The sequence below is a fragment of the Ursus arctos genome, unplaced genomic scaffold (genome assembly GCF_023065955.2).
Source record: "Ursus arctos isolate Adak ecotype North America unplaced genomic scaffold, UrsArc2.0 scaffold_7, whole genome shotgun sequence".
Classification (NCBI taxonomy): Eukaryota; Metazoa; Chordata; class Mammalia; order Carnivora; family Ursidae; genus Ursus; species Ursus arctos.
Window position 1 is genome coordinate 16,431,904 of NW_026623089.1, and position 19,354 is coordinate 16,451,257.

Genomic DNA, 19,354 nt, shown 5'->3' on the forward strand with positions numbered 1-19,354 from the left:
TCTCAGCTCGGCCATTAAGAATCATTCCCTTTGCAGATATTTGGAAACGGGGAAGGTTTTTACATAAATGGAATCGTGTGACCTTTCTAGGTGGCAGGGGATGGCTGAAATGTCTGCTGGAGGATTTTAACTGGAATCCAGCCTTGTTAACAAGGTCTGCTCAGCTCGCAGTGAAACTAGGCCTCACTAGGCATGTAGGCTTTGAGTCATGCTTCTACTAAACGAGGCAAAAAGGCTCCACTCTTCCCCGAGAGGCCCAGGGCCCTTAGTGAAGGTGGAGAGAAGCAACAGAGGCTCAGTGGCCCCAGGTCACCAGAAGCCAGCCAATTGGAGTTCTGGGCAAGGAAAGGCACCAAGCTCCTTTAGCTTTGGGGTGCCTGTCCCATGTTTTCGGAGTGCTTTATAGAAGGATTCCCAGCAAGGTTTCTCCGCCTCCAAATTTAAAGTTTATTTTGTCTTTTCTACGCTGTTGGCACTTAATCCCATTGTTTACCTAAGAAACGTGCGTTGTGCACCTACGATGGGCCAAGTATGACATCATGTTCTGGAAGGCACTGGGAATAATGGAGAGATGTACAGAAAAGAGTGGGATGTGGCCTCCAACACGGCGCTTCCAGGCCAGGGTGAGTGGGGGAAGAAAGCCAGCCCAGAAAGGAGGTGAGCGGGGAGTGGAGAGACAGGGGAGCTGGATGAGGTCACTTCACGTTCCACATTGGCCCTTTAGTGCCGTAGGAGCCAATCCGATGGGGGAAGATGGCCCCGACTTGCTCCCGTTCCCTGTCGCCTCATCTTTGGCAGTGAGACTTTGCAGCTCCTCCTACCAAGAGATGGAATTGATTTCTCCACCCCTTGGGTCTGAACTGGCCTTGGGACTTGCTTTGACTACTAATAGCATGTGCTGGAAGGACAGTGTGCCAGCTCCAAGCCTGGGTCTCAACAAGTCTTGCCCACTTCCTCTCTCTCTCTTTCTCTCAGACCCCTGTGACTGCCATGTGTTCAAGTCTGGCCTATTCCATGGAGGATAAGAGAAAGTGTGGGGCAGCAGAAGGCCCAGCACTTCCAGTCAAGGCCTCAGGCACATGAGAGCCCAGCCAATCTATCCGCTGACGCCAGACACGTGAGGAGGCGCGGCCAACGTCCGCTGAGTCTGGTCCAGACCAGAGGAAATGTTCGACTGAACCGGGTCTAAATTGCCAACCCAAAGAATTGAGACGTTATTCTTATCCTATTAAGAATATTAACGGTCGAGGCCACTAAATTTAGGGTAGTATACTCTGCAGTAATAACGAATGAACACAGAGGGCTTGGCTGATACTGGGTTGCAGTGGGATAAGGATTTTAGATACTGCAGCGTTCCTCGGCGGCCCAGGGGGCTGTACAGCGTTCGGTTTCATGGCTGGAGCTCAGATGGCACCTCTTTCTTGTGGTTTATTATTCAACTTCGTCTATCTGATTATCCCCTCCAACTATTGGCGTCTTAAGTGCGAGGGCCATGTCTATTCTTCTTTGTACCCCTCAGACCCAGCACAGAGCCCAGTTAATGGCTGTGTTTAAGTGAGTTTTTCCCTCTGTGGTGGGGCCTCCCTTCCTTCTGACTGGCCAGCACACAGCAGGCACGGAGCTCGGCCAGCAAAGTTGGTATCTGCTTGGAGCAGAGGAAACAGGGAACTTAGGAGAGAAACTACGTGAGATCTGGGGCATAGGCATTTGGTGAAGAAAATGCCTGATGAGTTCTGTAGGGTCTAGAAATTTGTCCAAGTGCTTTCCTGCATCGAGAGGGATTACAGCCTGACGTAGAATTTGCCTCCATTGCTGGATTGGAAGAAAACATTCCAGGTCCAAATACAGGTTATTGGAGACTTTCTCTAGGCTGTAGAAAAGGAGAATGCTTTGGGTGAAGAATGCGAGCAGCTGTCTGGAGGATTTTATATCAGGTATAAAAAGAAATCCCTGTGGATTTGTCTGTTTATCAGAGTGTTTCTAGAACTTATCAGGAAGGATGGTGAGAGTATCCGGAGCTAACTCAAATCATCCCAATAACTGGTTATTATCTATTGAGAACTTTCTGTGTGCTGGACACTATACTAAATAAATGGGGTGGCACATAGTCTTAACCACGGAGAAACCCCGTGGCATAGGCATTCTTACTCCTATTTGACAGAAGTGGGAAAATGAGAGCAGGAGGAAGTGGCATCCAAACCCGGGTCTGCCTAATTCCAAGTCTGGTTTGCTTTTCTACTGGCCCAGGAGCCTCTTGTGGGTTTGTGTTTCGTGAAAGCTCCGCGGGTTTCAGCTTCCAGGAAGTAACACACGTCGAGAAATCTTTTTTTAGCACATGCTCCAAGTCCCTCAACCGGGATTACTGTGGTCTGTACCGGGGTCTCTCGGAAAAAGCTCAGAGCTTGTGCGATGGGGGCTCTGCAGCTGCTCTGGTTAAGGAACTTGCCAGATGTGCGGAACGGAAGAAAACTCTCTGGAATGCTGTCCCTGTTGGCGTCATCCATCACCGTGGCACAGACGGTTCCTCCGAGGGCCTCCCCCAAACCCCAGCCCTGTTGGCCTGTATTTGACGCTTCCAATCCGGCTGACAGGGCAAGCTCAGCGGAGACCCTCACTGGCAGGTGGCAGGACAGCTGATGGATGGGCTCAGCTTGTGCTGCTGGGCAGAGCCAAGCCAGCTTTGAAGAGGCATTTCCGCAGGCCCGTTGGCTGTCACGGCACCTGCTTTGGGGAGATGAGCAGAGTCTGGGCTGTTTGATGGCCATGTCCTCTGCCACCCATTGGGGACCGTGGCCTAGGTGCCTTCTGCTCCAGCAAAAACCCTCGCCATGCACTGTGTCCAGCCAGACGAGCTACAGAAACAGCTTGCCTGTGGACACGGCCGTGGTGTTTCCTTGGCCACACTGCTTTCTAAAGCCAGCTGGGATCTGACAAATTCCATCAAAGCACCACCCCCGTGTGCAATTAGAGCAGACACAGGCAGGGGCATTTTGAAAACCGAAACTGCTCTTTGCAGAAAGGCCCGGCTACTATGCCTCGCCCTGCTCCACAGCCAGAGGTTGACCGAACACCTCGAGACGGACTTGGGAGCCCAGGGATGGTGGCCTCCAGGATTCCTTCATCTACTCACCAAACTCTTGGTAGAAGCTATTGATAGAGTTCTTCTAGAGCCTAGAATTTCAGAATGTTAAACCCAGCACTCTCCACTCCCGACTAAATGGTTTTTCAGCTTGTGTTTAAATAACACCAGTGATGGAGTACTTACTACCTCCCAAGAGCCCAACAGCCCATACAGATTTTTGGACAACTCTGATGGTGAGGAAGTTGCCCTGTTTGCAGACCAAATCTGATCCTATCGCTTCTAATCTCTTTCATTAAAGCTAAAAGCCTTATGAACACAGATAGTGAATCCTCCCTTTTCTGTGATCCATGTTCACTGGGACCACTGTTTCCAGTTGTTCAAGTTGTTCACTGCACAACTTCAGTGCCAGGGTATCAGAAACTCGTCGTCACTGTCGATGTCTTCTGCAATTTTCTGGAAGATGGCAGTACAGTGTCTTGAGGTAGAAACATCTCTTAATTTTCACAAAGTTGACCGCATGGACTAGGGGTGGGTCTGCTTTTCAAATCCTTGAAGAGAGCGAGGTTTCTGACTCTTTTATGCTCCTCGTCCACTGTGTGACCCCACAGTTCTGGAGCTCCGTCTCTCTGACACCTGGTGCCTGATTGGTGTGCGCTGAAGGCCGGGGAGGGGGCAGCTCTTCCCACCTCTTGGCTTTGCCACCCCCCCCCCCACTGGACTCCACATGTGGATGCTGATGCGGGCTACTGGGAGGAGCCCCCCGATTCCTTCAAGGAACTAAATTAAATGTTGTTGAATAGAACAGTCTCCTTTGCTCTGGGGAAAGACACAGACCCTCTCAAAACCCACATGCCATGCTCAATTCCACAAACATTCCCTGAGCTTAAGGGGTGGACGACGGTCAGACATCACCTGCCTTGAGCTAGCCCAAGTCTGTCTGTCCATCCGTGGCTTTGCTGCTGGAGAATATTGACCGCCACGTGGATTTTGACCAGTTGTTCCCTGTCCAAATAAGCCCTTGATCCAAAGTTTAGACGTGACTGCCCTCTCCATGTGCTGTCTCCCTGGCCCTGGGCCTTTGTGGGTGACCAGCACAGGTCACTGCCAGTGGGGGATGCCAGCCTTTGCCCTGATGGAGTTGTGCATGGAGTTTTCTCCCTTGGGCCTCAGAGCAGCGAAGGGAAACTTGGGCCCAGAGTCAGAGACCAAGATTGGATGATGGCAGAAGGAACAGCCCTGCTCGGCTTGGGCACAGCTGAGGGCACCGGGCAGGGGGGCTGTGGTGGGGGTGAAGTGGGAGGCCACCGCAGGGGCAGGTCAGCCTGGGGACTGCCTGCGTGGCACAGCGTGGAGGACCTGGCTCCCCACCCAAGGAGTGGAGCGAGTGGGGGCCCAGGGCTGGCCTGCCGGGAGCCAGTAAGTGCCCAATGCCTCCCTCGCTTTGCGTTGGCCTTTTCATCTCCTGTCATCACTAATGGGCTATGTGACCTGCAGCCTCCCCTCCCAGGGCCTCAGTTTCCTTCTCTGTAAAACGATGGGATTTAACTGTATCAGCAATTTTGCCCTTGGGGTCCTGAGACGGGGGACCAGAGGTATCCACGGGCAACTCAAAATTTAGTCAAGCATGGTATATGTGCACAGAAGGACAAACACCGGGAGTGCATTTTTCTGGGAAAATTCTCGAAAGGGGTCTGCCACACGTCTGAACCATTTGAACCCTGAGCTTATGCCAACACTTACATGCGTGGGTCCCCTTTCTTCCATCCCAGAACCAGCCTGCAGTTTGTGAGGAGCCCCAGGGCGATCCACACACTCACCTGGGTCCGGGTCTATCAGTAAAGACATCAGGGAGAACTGAAAAAAACAAAAAAACAAACCAACACAGGGCTGAGCAAGGCTGAGTCAGCTGACTGGCCGGGCGCCTCCCTGAGCTCCCGTAGGCCAAGAGGAACTCCCCCGGGTCACGTGGGAGGACCAGGAGCGCTGGGTGCTCTGGGACGGCCGTAGCGGGGATGGGTGGGAGGGAGAGGGTGGGGCCTGTTTGGAGATGCTCCCTTCTTCCTGTGCGGGTTGAACATCCTCCTTGGTGCGGACGTGTGGTGCTTGTGCGTACCTGTTCCCACGCCGGGGCGCGGCCGCCCAGGTGTAGACAATCTCGTCAGGGACAGTGATGGGCACGGACTGAGCATCTCCTGTCTCCTGATTGTGTGTTGTTGCATCTCATTCTTTTTTATTTTTATTTATTATTATTTTTTTAAAGATTTTATTTATTTAGTTATTTGACAAAGAGAGAGAGCCAACCAGCGAGAGAGGGAACACAAGCAGGGGGAGTGGGAGAGGAAGATGCAGGCTCCCAGCAGAGGAGCCCGATGTGGGGCTCGATCCCAGGACTCTGGGATCACGTTCCTGAGCCAAAGGCAGAAGCTTAATGATTGAGCCACCCAGGCACCCCCGCATCTCCTTCTTATTAGTGCCCTACAAGGAGGCTCTTCTTAGCCCATTGACAGATGAGAAAATTGAGGCTCAGTGCTCACATAGTTGTGATAGAATTTGGATTCACACTCAAGTCTAGGTGATTGCCTTGGGTAACAGCCCCTTAGGCTGGGGAGGGACAGTTGCTTAAAACTATCCAGTGGCTTCCCAGGGTTCTTGGAATAAGATACAAACCCCTGCCACAAGCTATAAACCTCCTCCCATACCCCCCCCTTCCATTGCCCCTTACTGCTCTCCAGCCACACCTGGGTTCCAACTGGCACTAGCCAAGCTCATCTCACCCCAGGGCCTTTGCACTTGCTCTTCCTTCTGCCTGGAAAGCTGTCTCTCATGACCATCACTAGGTCCCAGCTTAAATGTCATCTTCTCAAGGAGGCCTTCCTCAACTCCCCTATAGGTATGACCCCTCCCCCACTGTTTTGTCACTATATCTGTTCATTTCCTCCATAGTTCTTATTGCAACATGTAGTTTACATTTGTTTATCTGCACGTTATCTGCTTCTCACGTTGACTCTGTCCTCCAGATAGGCAAAGATCCCGTCTGTTTCATCACTGATGTATTACCCCATCCTGAGCATAGCGCTTAGCACATGACGATCCTTGGAGTTTTTGCTGAATAAATAAATAGTGTTATGAACTGTTCCTTTTAGAATGCAGTACTTACCGGAAAAAGAAAGTTTTACTCATTTAATAGCTAGAATATTTGCTTTTACTTAATTCAAGGGTCAGCAAACTCAGGCCCTTGGGGCCAAACCCGGAAGTGTGGTTTTATAAATTGAATTTGATTGGGACATAGCCATGCCCGTTTTTAAGCATTGTCTGAGACCTCTTTTGTGCTACACCGCCAAAGCCGTTGTGACAGAGACCAGACAGCCCCGAATATTTCCTATCTGGCACTTTACAGACAAAGTTTGCTGACCTCCGATTTAGAAAAGGAGGGTTCTAGCCCCTGACAGGTCTCCCTATGGGTCTTAGCCACCAAAAAGCTGCGGTCAATGTGGTCACCTTCCCAGTCCCCACATCAACCTTCCTCTCCCCGCCAGCGGAAGTTTTGATTTTGTTTTACTGTTGGCCTTTTAACCACTTTTGGGAATTAGGCAGATGGACAATAAATTAGAAAAGACAGGTAGAAAGAAAGAATGCAGCCTGACAGGATGTACGGAGCAGACGACATCAACAAATGGGATTCTTGACAAAAGTGCTTACCCTGCATCTACCCACGAGGAACATGACAGGTGCAAATTGAGGCCATTCAATGAAACAACCAGCCTTGACCCTACAAAAATGTCAGTGTCATGAAAGACAAAGAAGATGGGGAGGCTGTTTTTTATTAAATGAGACTAAAGAGACGTGACAACCAAACGCAGTGAGTGATGCTTGATTTAAAAAAGAAAAAAGCTATAAAGGACATTATGGGGGTAATTGGGAAACCTGAATATAGACTTATATTAGGGACTATTAGTGTGTCAACGTGGAACTTCTTGAGAATGATAATGGTATTGTGAATAGATCTATATGTATATTCGGTGTGTTATTCTTTCCACTTTCTGCAGATTTGACAAATTCTACCACAAACGGTTGAGGAGGGAGAGGGATGCAAAAGGTAAAGAGGCGGTTTGCTGTCTGCACTGTGCGTGCCCCATTTAATTGCCTCACGGTCCCCTGGCCTGGTGTCTGCAAAGAATGAGATGAGGGCTGAGCATTTTGTGTGGGAAGGGGGTTGATGTTGGGGAGCCTGACAGAGGAAGGGGAAGTTCAGGTCTCAGGGGTATTTCCGGGCCTGGGGGTTTGAATGGGGAGCGTCTAAAGTTGACCCCTCCAGGCTTGAGGGCCAGGGTGGTTCCAAAGGAGGGGCATGAGACAGCCCCAGGTGCCAACGTTACCCCTCCTGCCGACTCTGCCTTGATCCTGTCCTTTGCCCCGCCTCAGCTTCCCTCCAGGAAGCTTGTCTGGAGGGCGTGGCCTGTCCCTCTGTACCCGCATTTGCCCAGCCCAGAGGAGGTATCCACTAAATTCTCCCATTTGAACTGAATACAGTGAGCCTTGCCTGTCCACTGTCGGCCCCAAGAAATGGGCAGGACAGGAGAGAGGCCTTTGAGGAACAGAATTCCTCAGGGCCCAGTGCAGAAAAGGCCCTCTGACACCTGTTCCCCGGGCCGGAGCCCCACATCTTAGCTCTGACCTGGACCAGGAGAGCCGGCCAGGTGCTGTGCCGCCTACAGCCAGCAGGTGGCAGACGTGCCCTTCCCAGGAGCTGGAGCGGCCGCTCTGAGGGAAACAACAAAAAGCGGGGCTGGGGGCCCTGCGGATCCTGCTGGCTCTCAGGGAGTCGGAAGCAGCTACCACCCAGCTGAGTAGCCTGGGCTGTGTGTCAGGGGGTCCCAGGGATCCGAAGCCGGCCCACTTATTTCGTGAATCACCGGGTCCACTGGCAGGGCCTGTAGTGAAATGTGGAAACGGGCCCCCAAACACAGGCGGGATATCTGGGGGACAGTGTGGGAGAGGCCAGGCCAGTAGCCCCGTATTTATGCCGGACATCTGCATCCTGACACTTAACCTGGGTCATGGGGCTGGGGGAATGAGCGGGCACAGTATTTGCCTCCTCTCATCCCATGGCATTGTGTTATCCATGGTGACGGGGAAATTAACTCCTACCCCTGGGACTTACACATCCGAGGAGGAAGACCCCTAACGCAAAAGAACAAGAAGAAGGAGGAGACAACTGTCATCTCAGTCGACAAGCATGAAGAGCTTACGGTAGGCTAAATGCTGTACATGCGTTTGGTCTCATTTATTGTACACAACAGTTGATCATTGAGGTTCTATGATTATGTCCATTTTACAGGTAAGCCAACAGATTTACAGAGATTAAGTTGCCCGAAGTAACTCAGCTGGCCAACTGCTGGAGCCAGGATGGAATGGGGCCAGCCTTCCGTCAGGGTCCTTGGTCTTAATCTCCATTACGAGGAGGGCTGTGGGAGCCATGGCAGGCATTCCCTGGAATGGAAGAATGGAGAAGGAAACAGAAGAGCTTCCTAATTCTAAGAGAGGCACGGCCTGGAACTGGGTGACAAGATCAGACCCCTGTCCTTGGAAAGCTTTATGAAAGGCCTGTCCAGACTAGCCCAGGCCTGGCAGGACACAGAGAGGACCACTGGGCACCAGGGACAGCCGTGGAAGGTACAAAAGTGAGCTCCAGCCGCGGCCAGTCCACTGTGGTTAACGCCTCCCAAAACACGTCTCCATCCAGGTCCAGGGGCGTGCCAGCCACTGCCTGCTTCTTCCACCGCTTGTCGTCCTCATCTCAGCAGGGCTCAAATAGGAGCTTCTAGTATCTTCTAGTGTCTTCTAGGCTAAGGTTGGTCAGTGGGAAAGACAGGGCAGAGAGAAAGATACTGTCTCGGAGTCTTACTGATTTACAATGTAATCTCCTTGGGGGTCAAGAGCATTGAGGTCTAATCGTGTTTTGTCCTCTCTTTAATGTAGTTTAATCTTTTTCTAGATTATTTCAATTCTGGTTCTTCCTCTACCTTTCAGAATTCTAAATCTTCTGGAAAACAAACTGAAAGGCAGAGGCTAAAACTCTGAGTTGATGAGCCCCAGGCTTAGGAAGCAGAAGAGGGAGATGGAGAGCTAGACCTGTCCCTTGGGGCCAGAAGCTTGGCTTAGCATGAACCAACAACAGAAAAACCTTTCTCCTGGTAAGTAAAAAATGGGGACTCTAATCCCACCATCCCTTCCTTCTCGGATGTTCTACCATGACCTGGTGGTAGATCAACGTGGAAGAATTTCATTCTTTCCGAGGGCAGCTGGGTGGGAGAGAAGTCTGCCCCAGGGCCAGGTGAGGCCGCAGCCACAGGGCTGGAAGGCGGGCCAGAGACAAGAGCGCACAGTTCAGGAGGCCAGTCCTCACTGTTGAACAAAGAGCTCAAGGTCAGGGTGAGAGGTGGTGATGGTGACAGAGGACAGAGGTTGTCAGGGTTCCGGTCACCAGCCCAAGTATTGCCCCATCCATCCCTGCCCTGTGGTTCCTGCTTCAGACAAACTAGGTGATGAAATGAACAGCTGAGCAAAGCCACTTAGTCCTTTTTGGAAAAACAAACAAACAAACAAACAAACAACTGTGATAAAATACACTAACACAGTACTTTTTAACTTTAACCATTCAGTGGTTAACTTTAACCATTAGCCACGTTCTCATTGTTGTGTCACTGTCCCCATTACCTTTACCCAAAACTTTCTCATCATCCCCAACAGAAAGTCTGTGGTCATTACACAACAACTCTTTCCTCCCTGCCCCCAGCCAAGGTGCACTCTCTTTTCTGTCTCTAAATTTGCCTATTCTTGGTACTTCATATGTGTGGAATCACCATATCTGTCCTTCTGTGACTGGATTTATTTCACGAGGCACAACGTTCTCAAGGTTTATCTGTGTTGTTAGCGTATATCGAAATTTCATTCCTTCGAAGGCTGAGTCGGATTCATTGTATATCCATTTTGTTCATCCCTTCATGTGTTGAGGGCCACTTGGGTTTGTCTTTGGCTATTGTGAGTAAGCTGCTGGGAACACTGGCGTCCAGAAAGCTTCCAGGCCCTGCTTGCCATCCTTTTGGGTTAAACCTAGGAGTGCAATTTTCTGGGTCCCAGGATAGTTCTATGTTTAACTTTCTGAGAAACCACCATCCTTGTTTCCCACAGTGGCCGCGCCATTTTACATTCCCACCAGCCCCGCATGAGGGCTCCCATTTCTCCGCATCCTCACCGACCCTGGTTACTTCCCATTTTAAGAAGTTCTAGCCATCCTAATAGGTGGCAAAGTGGAGCCACTCGGTCCTTTTTTAGTCACAAGGAGTCTTGCCTTTCCTGCTTTAGCACAGAAGCTACACGATGCTGTCTCAGGATTGTCAGGTTCACTGTGGCTTTGCTTTCATCTGAAGCTTGGGGGAGGGAGGCAAGGCTCTAAGGGGGAGACATGGAGGCCACAGCAGACAGCACTGGCCGGTGGCCTGTGTGGGTGGTTTCCTTTCGGGAGCCTGGGCGACGCAGGTCCATAGCGAGCAACAGGGGTGAATTGGGGAGAGAGGAGTGGGTCTAGAGCCTTCACGTACGGAGGAGGAAGCTAAGGCTGGGGGGCTGTGTGCGTGTGTAGTAGTCCTGTGAGGCCTGAGCTGACTGGGGGGGGAGGGAGGACTTGAGACCAGACCTCCTGCGCGGAAGTCAGCCCCCTGTGCCTGGCTGAGAGACACTCTCTCTAGCTTCTCTGCTTTCCGGCTCAGAGCTTTAGGGCCCACTCAGAGGCCCGTCCCGGTAAGTGGGGGCTGGACCACAGCTTCCTGGGACAAGCAGAGAGGGGGCGGGGCGGAGGGAAGAGCTCCGTGGCCGCTGTCCTTCCTTGCTGGAGAGCTGGATGAGAATTCAGATTCCTGGGCCCTCCCAGCAGAGGCTGGGTGTCCATGGGTCCTGGAGCGGGCCCAGGACGTGAACTTTCAGCCAGTTCCCAGCTGACTTTACCCTCAGCCTCGCTTTGATGGACCTGCCTTAGGCGTGAAGCTCCTGGCCAAGGAGACTGTGGGCTGATCTTTGCTGCTGCGCAAGGTGTTGGATCTCCCTGTGCCTCAGTTTTCCCCATTGTAAAAGTGAAAATGTCCTTGCCCTGATGTTTTATTCGAGGAGATGTGGCTGCTCGTGGGGAGTGTAGCATTTGCGAAGGATTGGGGAGGATTGAAGGTTAGGGCGTAAGGTCAATCCAGGATGGTGAGATTAGATACAAACACTCCTTTCTGCATATGATAATGCAGTTGGAAGGCCCTTGGAAAGGCAAATAAACAAATAAAACGAAAGAGTAGGATGGGTCTGAGGCCTGCCACATGGGCGTAATCCCCCACGTTAACCTTGGTCAGTTGGCCTCAGCAAACAGCCCAGGGGCTCAGAAAAGTAACTTCCCACTGATGGGAACCCAGTCCATCCCCGAGGCTGTGCTTTCGTTAATGTGGAACCGGGGATCCCCAAGCTGATTCGGGTGGTGCTTGGCCAAGGCGTGACATCAAACACAGCATGAGGCGGTCACTCCCTTCCCGATTTTACTGTCAACCCTTCCAAACCCATCACAAAGAAAAGCTCGGAGGAGCTGGCAAGTCTCTATCCTCTCCCGCTCTTCCCAGTTTCCCCTTCCCACAAGGAGAAAGCAGGCTTCAAGCTGTAAGCATCTGCGTGACAAGTGTAGCCAGTTAGAATTCAATGACATCATTTTCTGTGATTTTTTTTTCCATTTATAGTAGGGACAGTTTCCTTTAAAAATAAATCTATTGAGATAGAGAAAAGACAAGTATGTTTAAGGAACATATTGAGAAACTGGCTTGGGTTTTAGCAAGATTTCATTCATGAGTGAGGTTTGAAAACACTGAACTGATTGGTTAGCTATCTGGCAAGCCTCGATGGTTCTGGCGTGAGAAAGAAAAACTTTAGGGACTGTGGAAGTTGCTCCGTGTAGGAGTAACTTTGTCTCCTCCCTGAAGCTGGAGTCTGAGACGTTGCCTCTTCTGACGCCTTCCACACCACATTGAACCTTCTCCTTTGTTCTTGGGTAGCACCTGGCATTGCCAACCTCCAGCACAGTGGTCATGAGCTTGGAGCTGGGATTGGGCAGACCCGGGTTTGAATCCCGGCTCTGTGACACCTCCCCGCCCCCCCCCCCCCCCCCCCCCCCCCCGTCTGCAGCAGATTATTGAACTTTTCTATAGCTTAGTCTCTTATTTGTCAAATGAGGATGACATGGTCCCTAACTAGTGGGGCTGTTGGGAAACTTGAATGAGGTCATAAACTTCAGGCACACAGTACATATGGTAGAGACTTAATAAATGGTTGCCACTATGATTATGATTATTAGCCACTGTTATCAATGAGTTGGAGTTCCTTTCTTTCTTTCCTTCCTTCTTTTTTTCTCTTTCTTTCTTCCTTTTTTCTTCTCTTCTCTTTTCTTTTCTTTTCTTTCTTTTCTCTTTTTTTCTTTTCTTTTCTTTTCTTTTGTGTGGGCGTGATTGAGGAGGGCTCACTAAGCATAAACTCTTCCTGGCATTTGTTTGTCGGGTCAGAGGCACGTCACACCTACCTCCACCCCTTCATTTTTCCTGGGATCCTTGCCAGGTCCTAAGCCAGAAAACCTTGTTATATTAATTATGAAGAAAAGCATGTTTTATTTAAAATCCCGGCTGCCGAATATTCCGCCGTGCTGTTTCTCTGTGACAGCGGCATCGCTTTTGCATTTAGGGAACCCTAATGAATTTAAAATATAAATATATCTTTGCCTATATACACATGCAGTTTCCTGCGACCTGATTTCCCTAAATACCAGTGCACGCCGCCGAAGCTAATGAGTTGGAATTGTGCTTTGGATCAGTTTAAAAAAAAAAAAAAATGTATGAGAAGTCGCAGTGAAATTCAGTCCCTTTCTTTTCCGTAAGATGCTGTGTGGTTTCCAGCAAGAGGGAGGGATGTCCCTCCTGGGTGTGAAAGAGACTTGGACATTCTGGAACATTGAGGCTTAGAAAGGGGTGGCTTGTATCTTCCCATCAAAGGCCTGGTTTAGTCCTGGGGGGGGAGGGGCATGAGATTTGGATGCTCAAATTAATCAGACATTGAATCCAGTTACTCGATCATCCAAAACTGGCTCCAGTCCTTCAGCATCCACACTGTTTCTCGTCATAACAGAGAAGCCGGGCTCTCTCTTGTTTCTCTCTCTCTCCCCAAGCTAGGACCCGGCAGATAATGTACATCTGTCAAGCAAAAGGGAGTCAACAGTAGAAAGTGGTAGGGCCTGTGGACTGGGGGGCTTGAGTTCCTTCTAGAAATGAGGGCAATAGCCCCTCAGCCGGTTGGTGCCAAGTAGGAATGTGAGCCCCACGTTACTAGAATGTCTGGTTTTCAAGAGAAGCTGGGCATTTGTGTTTCCATGTGAAATGTTCTGATTTGCAAATGTTGCCAAGCAATTGAACGGAAATTAAAATTGTCTTAGGCTGACCTTCTACCCACCAAATAAAACTCGGACTGTGAGTGGAATATACCCCAAGCTGCCAATTTGCAGGCTCTGGCCTATTCAAAATTTTCTGCTCTGCTGGGAGGGTGCTAGAGTTCTAGAGTTCTTGGGTCTAAACTCTAGGGTTTAAAAAGTCCAGAAGTAGGAGCAAACGCGTTGGAGAGAGGAGGAGCCATTGTCTTCTGTCCTCTCTGGCGACGGGCCGAGCTAAGTAGGGCAGGCCTGAACAAACCTTGTCCTCTGGCTCCTGACCCTGGAAGAGGTCAAATTCCATTATGGCTGAGCCCAGCAGGACCCCCAAATCACCCAAGGCCCACAGCAAGGAGAGATTTCTGAGCCTGGGATGGCGGTGCCCTTCCTTCACACAGTTCCTGTCATGGGGAAGGAGTCGGGCAGACATGGGCCTCAATCCTGGCTGGGAAGTTAGTTTAACGACTCTAGGTCTGTTTCTCACCCACAAAATGGGGACAACCATACAAGGCTGTGCTGGGGACAGGTGTTCATTAAGGAAAACCAAATCTAGCCCCAGCCAGAAAGTCCCCATGGATGAATTGCTGGTGTTAAGGGCAATCATATTTGACCTGTAACTCTTTGGATCATGGATAGCCGAATAAAAACCTACGTTAGATATGAGCGCAGAGGGAAGGCATTATAAGGTTTGCTGCATGACCTAAATTCATGGGAGAGTGTCCATACATCCTTCCAAAGGATAGTGATCACAGACCCTGTGACTGCTTTTCTCCAAAGTTCCGGAGGCACATGGAGCCCGTTATACCCCAACCAGCAAACACACCCCTGGTCTAAGAGCTTCCTGTTCCTGCACAAAAGACCATGCCCTTGAAGTTCTGTGGGCAGAAGAAATCTCATCTTTACCCAGGGTCCAGGCAAAAGACCTGGTCCAGAGAGTAGACAGCAGCCCATAGTCTAGAGCTCAGCTCTGCACTTCCTAGGGGTATGACTTGAGGCCAAGCTGTCCATCTTCTCACCTGTGAAATGGGAGCCCTCGCAGTACCTCCTTCTCATGGTCCTTCCCGAGATGAACTGATCCACCGAACACACAGCCTGGCTCGCAGGCTTATTAAAGGACAGCAGTTGCTTATCATTTTTAGCTATGTGGGGTGGGAGAGGCTGCCCAGCCCATCTGGCGGTGTGGCTTCCTCCCCCTGATGATGCCCCTGAACTCTCCAAAGCATCTGAGCAAGTTGGCCGCTTTCCCCTGGACGTCTGTGGCCCGGCCTGTGGAACGCAAGCCGCCTTCCCGACCACCTGTCTGGCACACATCTGGGGTAAGAAAACATTCCAAAGCCCTGAATCCTCTCTCTGGAACTGACTAAGCTCATTGCCTGAAGGCTATCTCTCATATTTTCTCTTTTATCCATTATTGACTTATAATTTCATTGCTAACCCTAAAAATTCACTGGGGCTTGCAAAAAAGGGATTTTTGGGGACCATTATCGTTTTGTGAACTTCAAACAGACTGCATCAACTCTCTCCTTGACTGCAAACTTTAGGCTCTAATTCTTTCCGACTGGTACTTTCTCTGGGCCCCTTGTGGGCCTCTGATAATTTCCACCTCTTCCTCTAGACCTGTGCTATTTCTGCTGGGTCTCTGCCCCAGACGTCCCCAAACAATCAAATGAGGTAGGTGCTTGAAAACGTGTAATTGCAACCCCAGCACACATATACAAGTCATCATCGGAAAAGAAAACTCTCTCAGAGGTGGGACACTTGACAGGTTAATATGGGGCTAAGGGAGGTGTCTGAGGACAGTTTACTGAAAGGGAAGGAGAGGCTCTTGTTTTTAAAGTATCTGATCAGAAAACCTGAAACCGAATCTGCTTTCTACAGGAAAATCTCTATGAGTAAAATGGGAAATAAAAGGCAAAGATATTTCATAAGATAAAGAGGGTATGACTGTTAATTCAGTTCCCACGCCTTGCCCCTTCTCTACCCACCCCTACCCCCACACACAAAGGGGTACATTCTCTGATTTTTATAGAGAAGTCGTGTTCATTCTAGAAATTTTAAGGGAAAAGAGCTAACATTTATTGAAAGCCAATGCATCGCCTCATTCAATCAGCCGTGGCCCTCCCCAGATCTGTGAGAGATTATCACTTGGTTTGCAGTAGAGGAAACTGAGGCTCTGAGAGATTATGTCGCTTGCCCAATATTCCACAGCTAGAAGGTGGCAAAGCTGTGACTCGAGGCACTGGCTCCCAAACCCACACTCATGCCTCAACCACATCCGGTAGGGCACTCCAGGAGGCTCTGTTTCTGTTGATGGCCCCTCTCCTGGGCCCACAGAGATCCAGCGAATACTCCGGGACCACAACGGCACAGAGCAGGAGCCAACATCTCCTCTACCCCCTGCTCCCAAATACCTAGCATCCCCATGCAAGACCCTTGGATGGCATTGCCTTTCCCTACTCATCACCACCTCCCTTCAGCCCGTTTCCCCTCCCTGCCCCATCTACTAGGGTCCTGTGAAAAGGGAGAAACAGTATTACCCACAAAGCTTTCTCCAAAACGAATCCATCTAAGTAAACCTGTTGCCAGGATCATATGCAACCAGCAGGATTCTCCTCTAGAGCCAGATCACAGGGGATCCTACCCTAGTGTGGCCTGAAATGGCTAGAAAACCATGTAGGTCTATCAACGGGTCTAAGGAGAGTCGGTAGCTTTCAAAGGCTTCTCAAAGGGTTCTCTAAGATCCGTGCCAGATCACCGCCCACTGTCTTAGCAGATTTTCTTGCCCCAGTCCCTTTAGTTGGAAGGTGCTCATGGAGACTCTGCTCCAAGAGGGCTCAAGTCAGTTGCATGGCCTAATGGAAAGGGTCACTCAAGAGCAGCCAACATTGCAGGTGTGCGCTGACTCTTACGATCGGCCGTATCCCACATGGCCACACCAGCCCTTCACAACTGAAGTTTCTAGTCACTCCTGGCCCAGCTGCTTTGCTCCTTCTCATAACCTCAGTCTCTCAACTACAGACATTTGAAAAGAACACTTACCCCGATGGCTGTCTTTCCCGCCAGAACCATTAACAGCAGAATATGGAGATCGGACATTCTGGCGAGCGTCTCTGCTGTTCAAGAACTCTTGTGTTGCCCAACGCACAATTTCTTTTGTTGTCTATGCCCTCAGGGTGGGAAAATGTCAGTCTCCAAGGATTCAGGAACAAATGAAGAGGATGCCAATTATTAACTAGGCATCAAATACTGTTTAATGTTTAATGTTTTGCAAACCAACTATCTTGATTAAACAAATGGTAACTTTGGAGCTAGGCTGAGTCATGGGGTGGTTTCTTCTCTGGGGAGAAAGTCTCCAAAGAAAGTGGCAGAGTTCAAGAGCCCCGGCCCCTGGGTGCACGCGGGGGGCTGCTGAGGGTTCAGTGCAGAAGGTGCGAGAGTTAACCACCGTCCCAGTTGCAGGATGAAAGCCCCGGTTTGGGGAAGGCTTCTGCCACGGGCCTTGGCCATTGCTGATTCAGACAGAATGTTAACAGAGTTCTGACTCATCAAATCTCAAACAGAATTAAGGCATGGATGGGCTCCTAATAACATCACACTTTCTATTCATGAAAGATAAAGGATGCAAAACTGCTATTGACAAACATTGATTCTGGGCCCTTTGAAGAATTGCCCATGGTTGCTTGTTGGCTTCAAAAGTTTTCTTTTAAATCTCATTACATAAGGTTTTTATTTTTAATTATTTTTTTTCCTTTCATTGGAGTCTTTCTTTGATCAAGAGGGTGAAGAAACCACGACGCTCATATTTGGGGCCTCGTTCACTCTGTTCCTTATTTAGCGACACTGGTTACAGGGACGGCTATATAAAGCAGCGTTACCTATGAAGCGCGGGCTCTCCGGAACACGATTGATTTCTTTAACAAGCACCATCTTGAGCTCTCGTAATCACCTGATTGCCCACAGTAATCTATGTAAGGGCTCCAGGAATCCTCCCGCCCGGGTCCTGAATCCAAGTTCTAAAACCTTGCTGCCAACCCAGGCAGGGGCTCACCTGGGCCTCCCGCTCACCCATCTGCCCTAACCTGTTTGGCACATGGGCTCGGACAGCTCAGTGGCTGCTTCCAGCTCTGGAAGCCAGGCTGCTGGCCACGGAGGGCCCCACAGGTACCAGCCCAGGAGAAGGCCAAACTCAATGCCTCGGCCATCAGATGTCCTTGCAGGACAAACCGAGTCATACCATTTTACCTCCTAAATAACTCCAAAATCTGTCTTCTTTTCTCTACTTATTTTGTCTGTCTCCACCTATTTTAGGCAGCCATCAATTCACTCTTGGTCAACATCCACCTGACCTCTATGACACATGTATGCACTAGTCCCTTTTTCTGGAAAGTTCTTCTCTGAACTCACCCTATTCTTCCCCTAATCTTTACGCCCACCCTAACTCTATTCTTAAATCCAACCCTCATCCCTTTTTAGCAAGTTTACTTAGTTAACTCCCCTAGTTAACGCATACTGCATCTTTCTGGTTTCGGCACAGACATGACTTCCTCAGGAGCCCTGCCTGTGGTTTTCCTTCCTAGCCCTGACCGAGGTCAGCCTCCCATGCCTGCATTGCTGTTTCATTCATCCTTGCTCCCCGCTGTCCCCACCAGACTCAAAGCTCCTGAGGACGGGCATTCTATTTTGCCTGCCATTGAATTCCTAGCATAGATGTCGGGCACTTGCCTGGCCCATGGTAGGTGTTCAATAAATATATCTTAAATGAAAAACCACTTTATTAAACTGACAGTTGGGTACCTTATAACCAGGACAGCTAAAACAGCAGAGCCAACTTCACGTGAAAAACTAAAGTATTTGTGAAATTTTAAACACACTCCAACTTGTGCGTGAAGACTCCATTAATACCCATCGAACAGACACCAGGGATCTGCTGTGAGCCAGGTGCTGGCGACACAGGGACGGAGTCGGCAGACACGAACTTTGCTCTTAAGGACCACCCGCTCCGTCTGGAGGCAGGTAGACAATGAAAAAGCGAGCAAGTGCATTTTAGTTAGTGACAGGTGTGAAAAAAGAAGGAAACAAGGTCACGGACCAGAAATCCTTGTGGGTGGGAGGTTTCCGTAGACGGGGAGGCAGCGAAGGTGATGATGTGGGCAGAGCAGGTCACCCGCGTGGGGCTGGGGACCCCGCTGGTGGTTATCTGACCGCAGAGCGAGGGCCCAAGAGGCAGAGCAGCAGGGAGTTTGTTGTTTTCCAAACTCGATCTGGGGGACTTCACAGCCCCCTGCGGTCGGCAGGAAGTGGAAAGCGAAGTTTTCAGCGAAGTCGAATCACTGCATCACTCGTGTGACTGGGGCGTCTCTTTCCCCCTCCACAGCCTTGCGTGAATTTGAAACCGTCCGACTTTGTGGACAGAGTCTCAGAAAACAAACCAGCGGCTTTTCTTCCTGTGTCGACGGGAAGTGACCTCTGGGCGCGTGCTGTCCGTTTTTTTAATCCGGATTAATTCCCCTCACATGTGATCTTCCCTTTATCTCAAGCAAAAACCAGTTCTGCTCTCTGTGTAGTAACTGCAGGCCTCCCACATCCTGTCTCTGATTTCCCTACAGTCTTGTTATCACAACAACGTGAAACTGAATAAATGTCTGCGCCTGGCCCGAAAGGAGAGCGTTCGCTAAAAGATGTGTAGCCCTTTTAATTTAGGAAGACAAAAGGGTGAGCTTTTCGTGCAGTCTGTCTTTATCTGGGGAGATGGAGCACCCCTACCTGCGATCTCCGTT

General features: G+C 50.1%; 1 protein-coding gene across 1 annotated transcript in view; it reads right to left on the bottom strand.

Annotated features, from left to right (window-relative positions):
• HABP2 (hyaluronan binding protein 2) overlaps positions 1-16,795 on the bottom strand; it is a 31,244-nt gene extending 14,449 nt beyond the window's left edge. Inside the window, exons 1-2 of the mRNA XM_026494169.4 lie at positions 16,617-16,795; positions 4,900-4,936 (exon numbers count right to left, since the gene is read on the bottom strand). Coding sequence (XP_026349954.3) covers positions 4,900-4,936; positions 16,617-16,673 — 94 coding nt within the window. The 5' untranslated portion in view covers positions 16,674-16,795. The remainder of the gene's footprint in view (positions 1-4,899; positions 4,937-16,616) is intronic.
• Between the last annotated feature and the right edge of the window lie 2,559 nt (positions 16,796-19,354).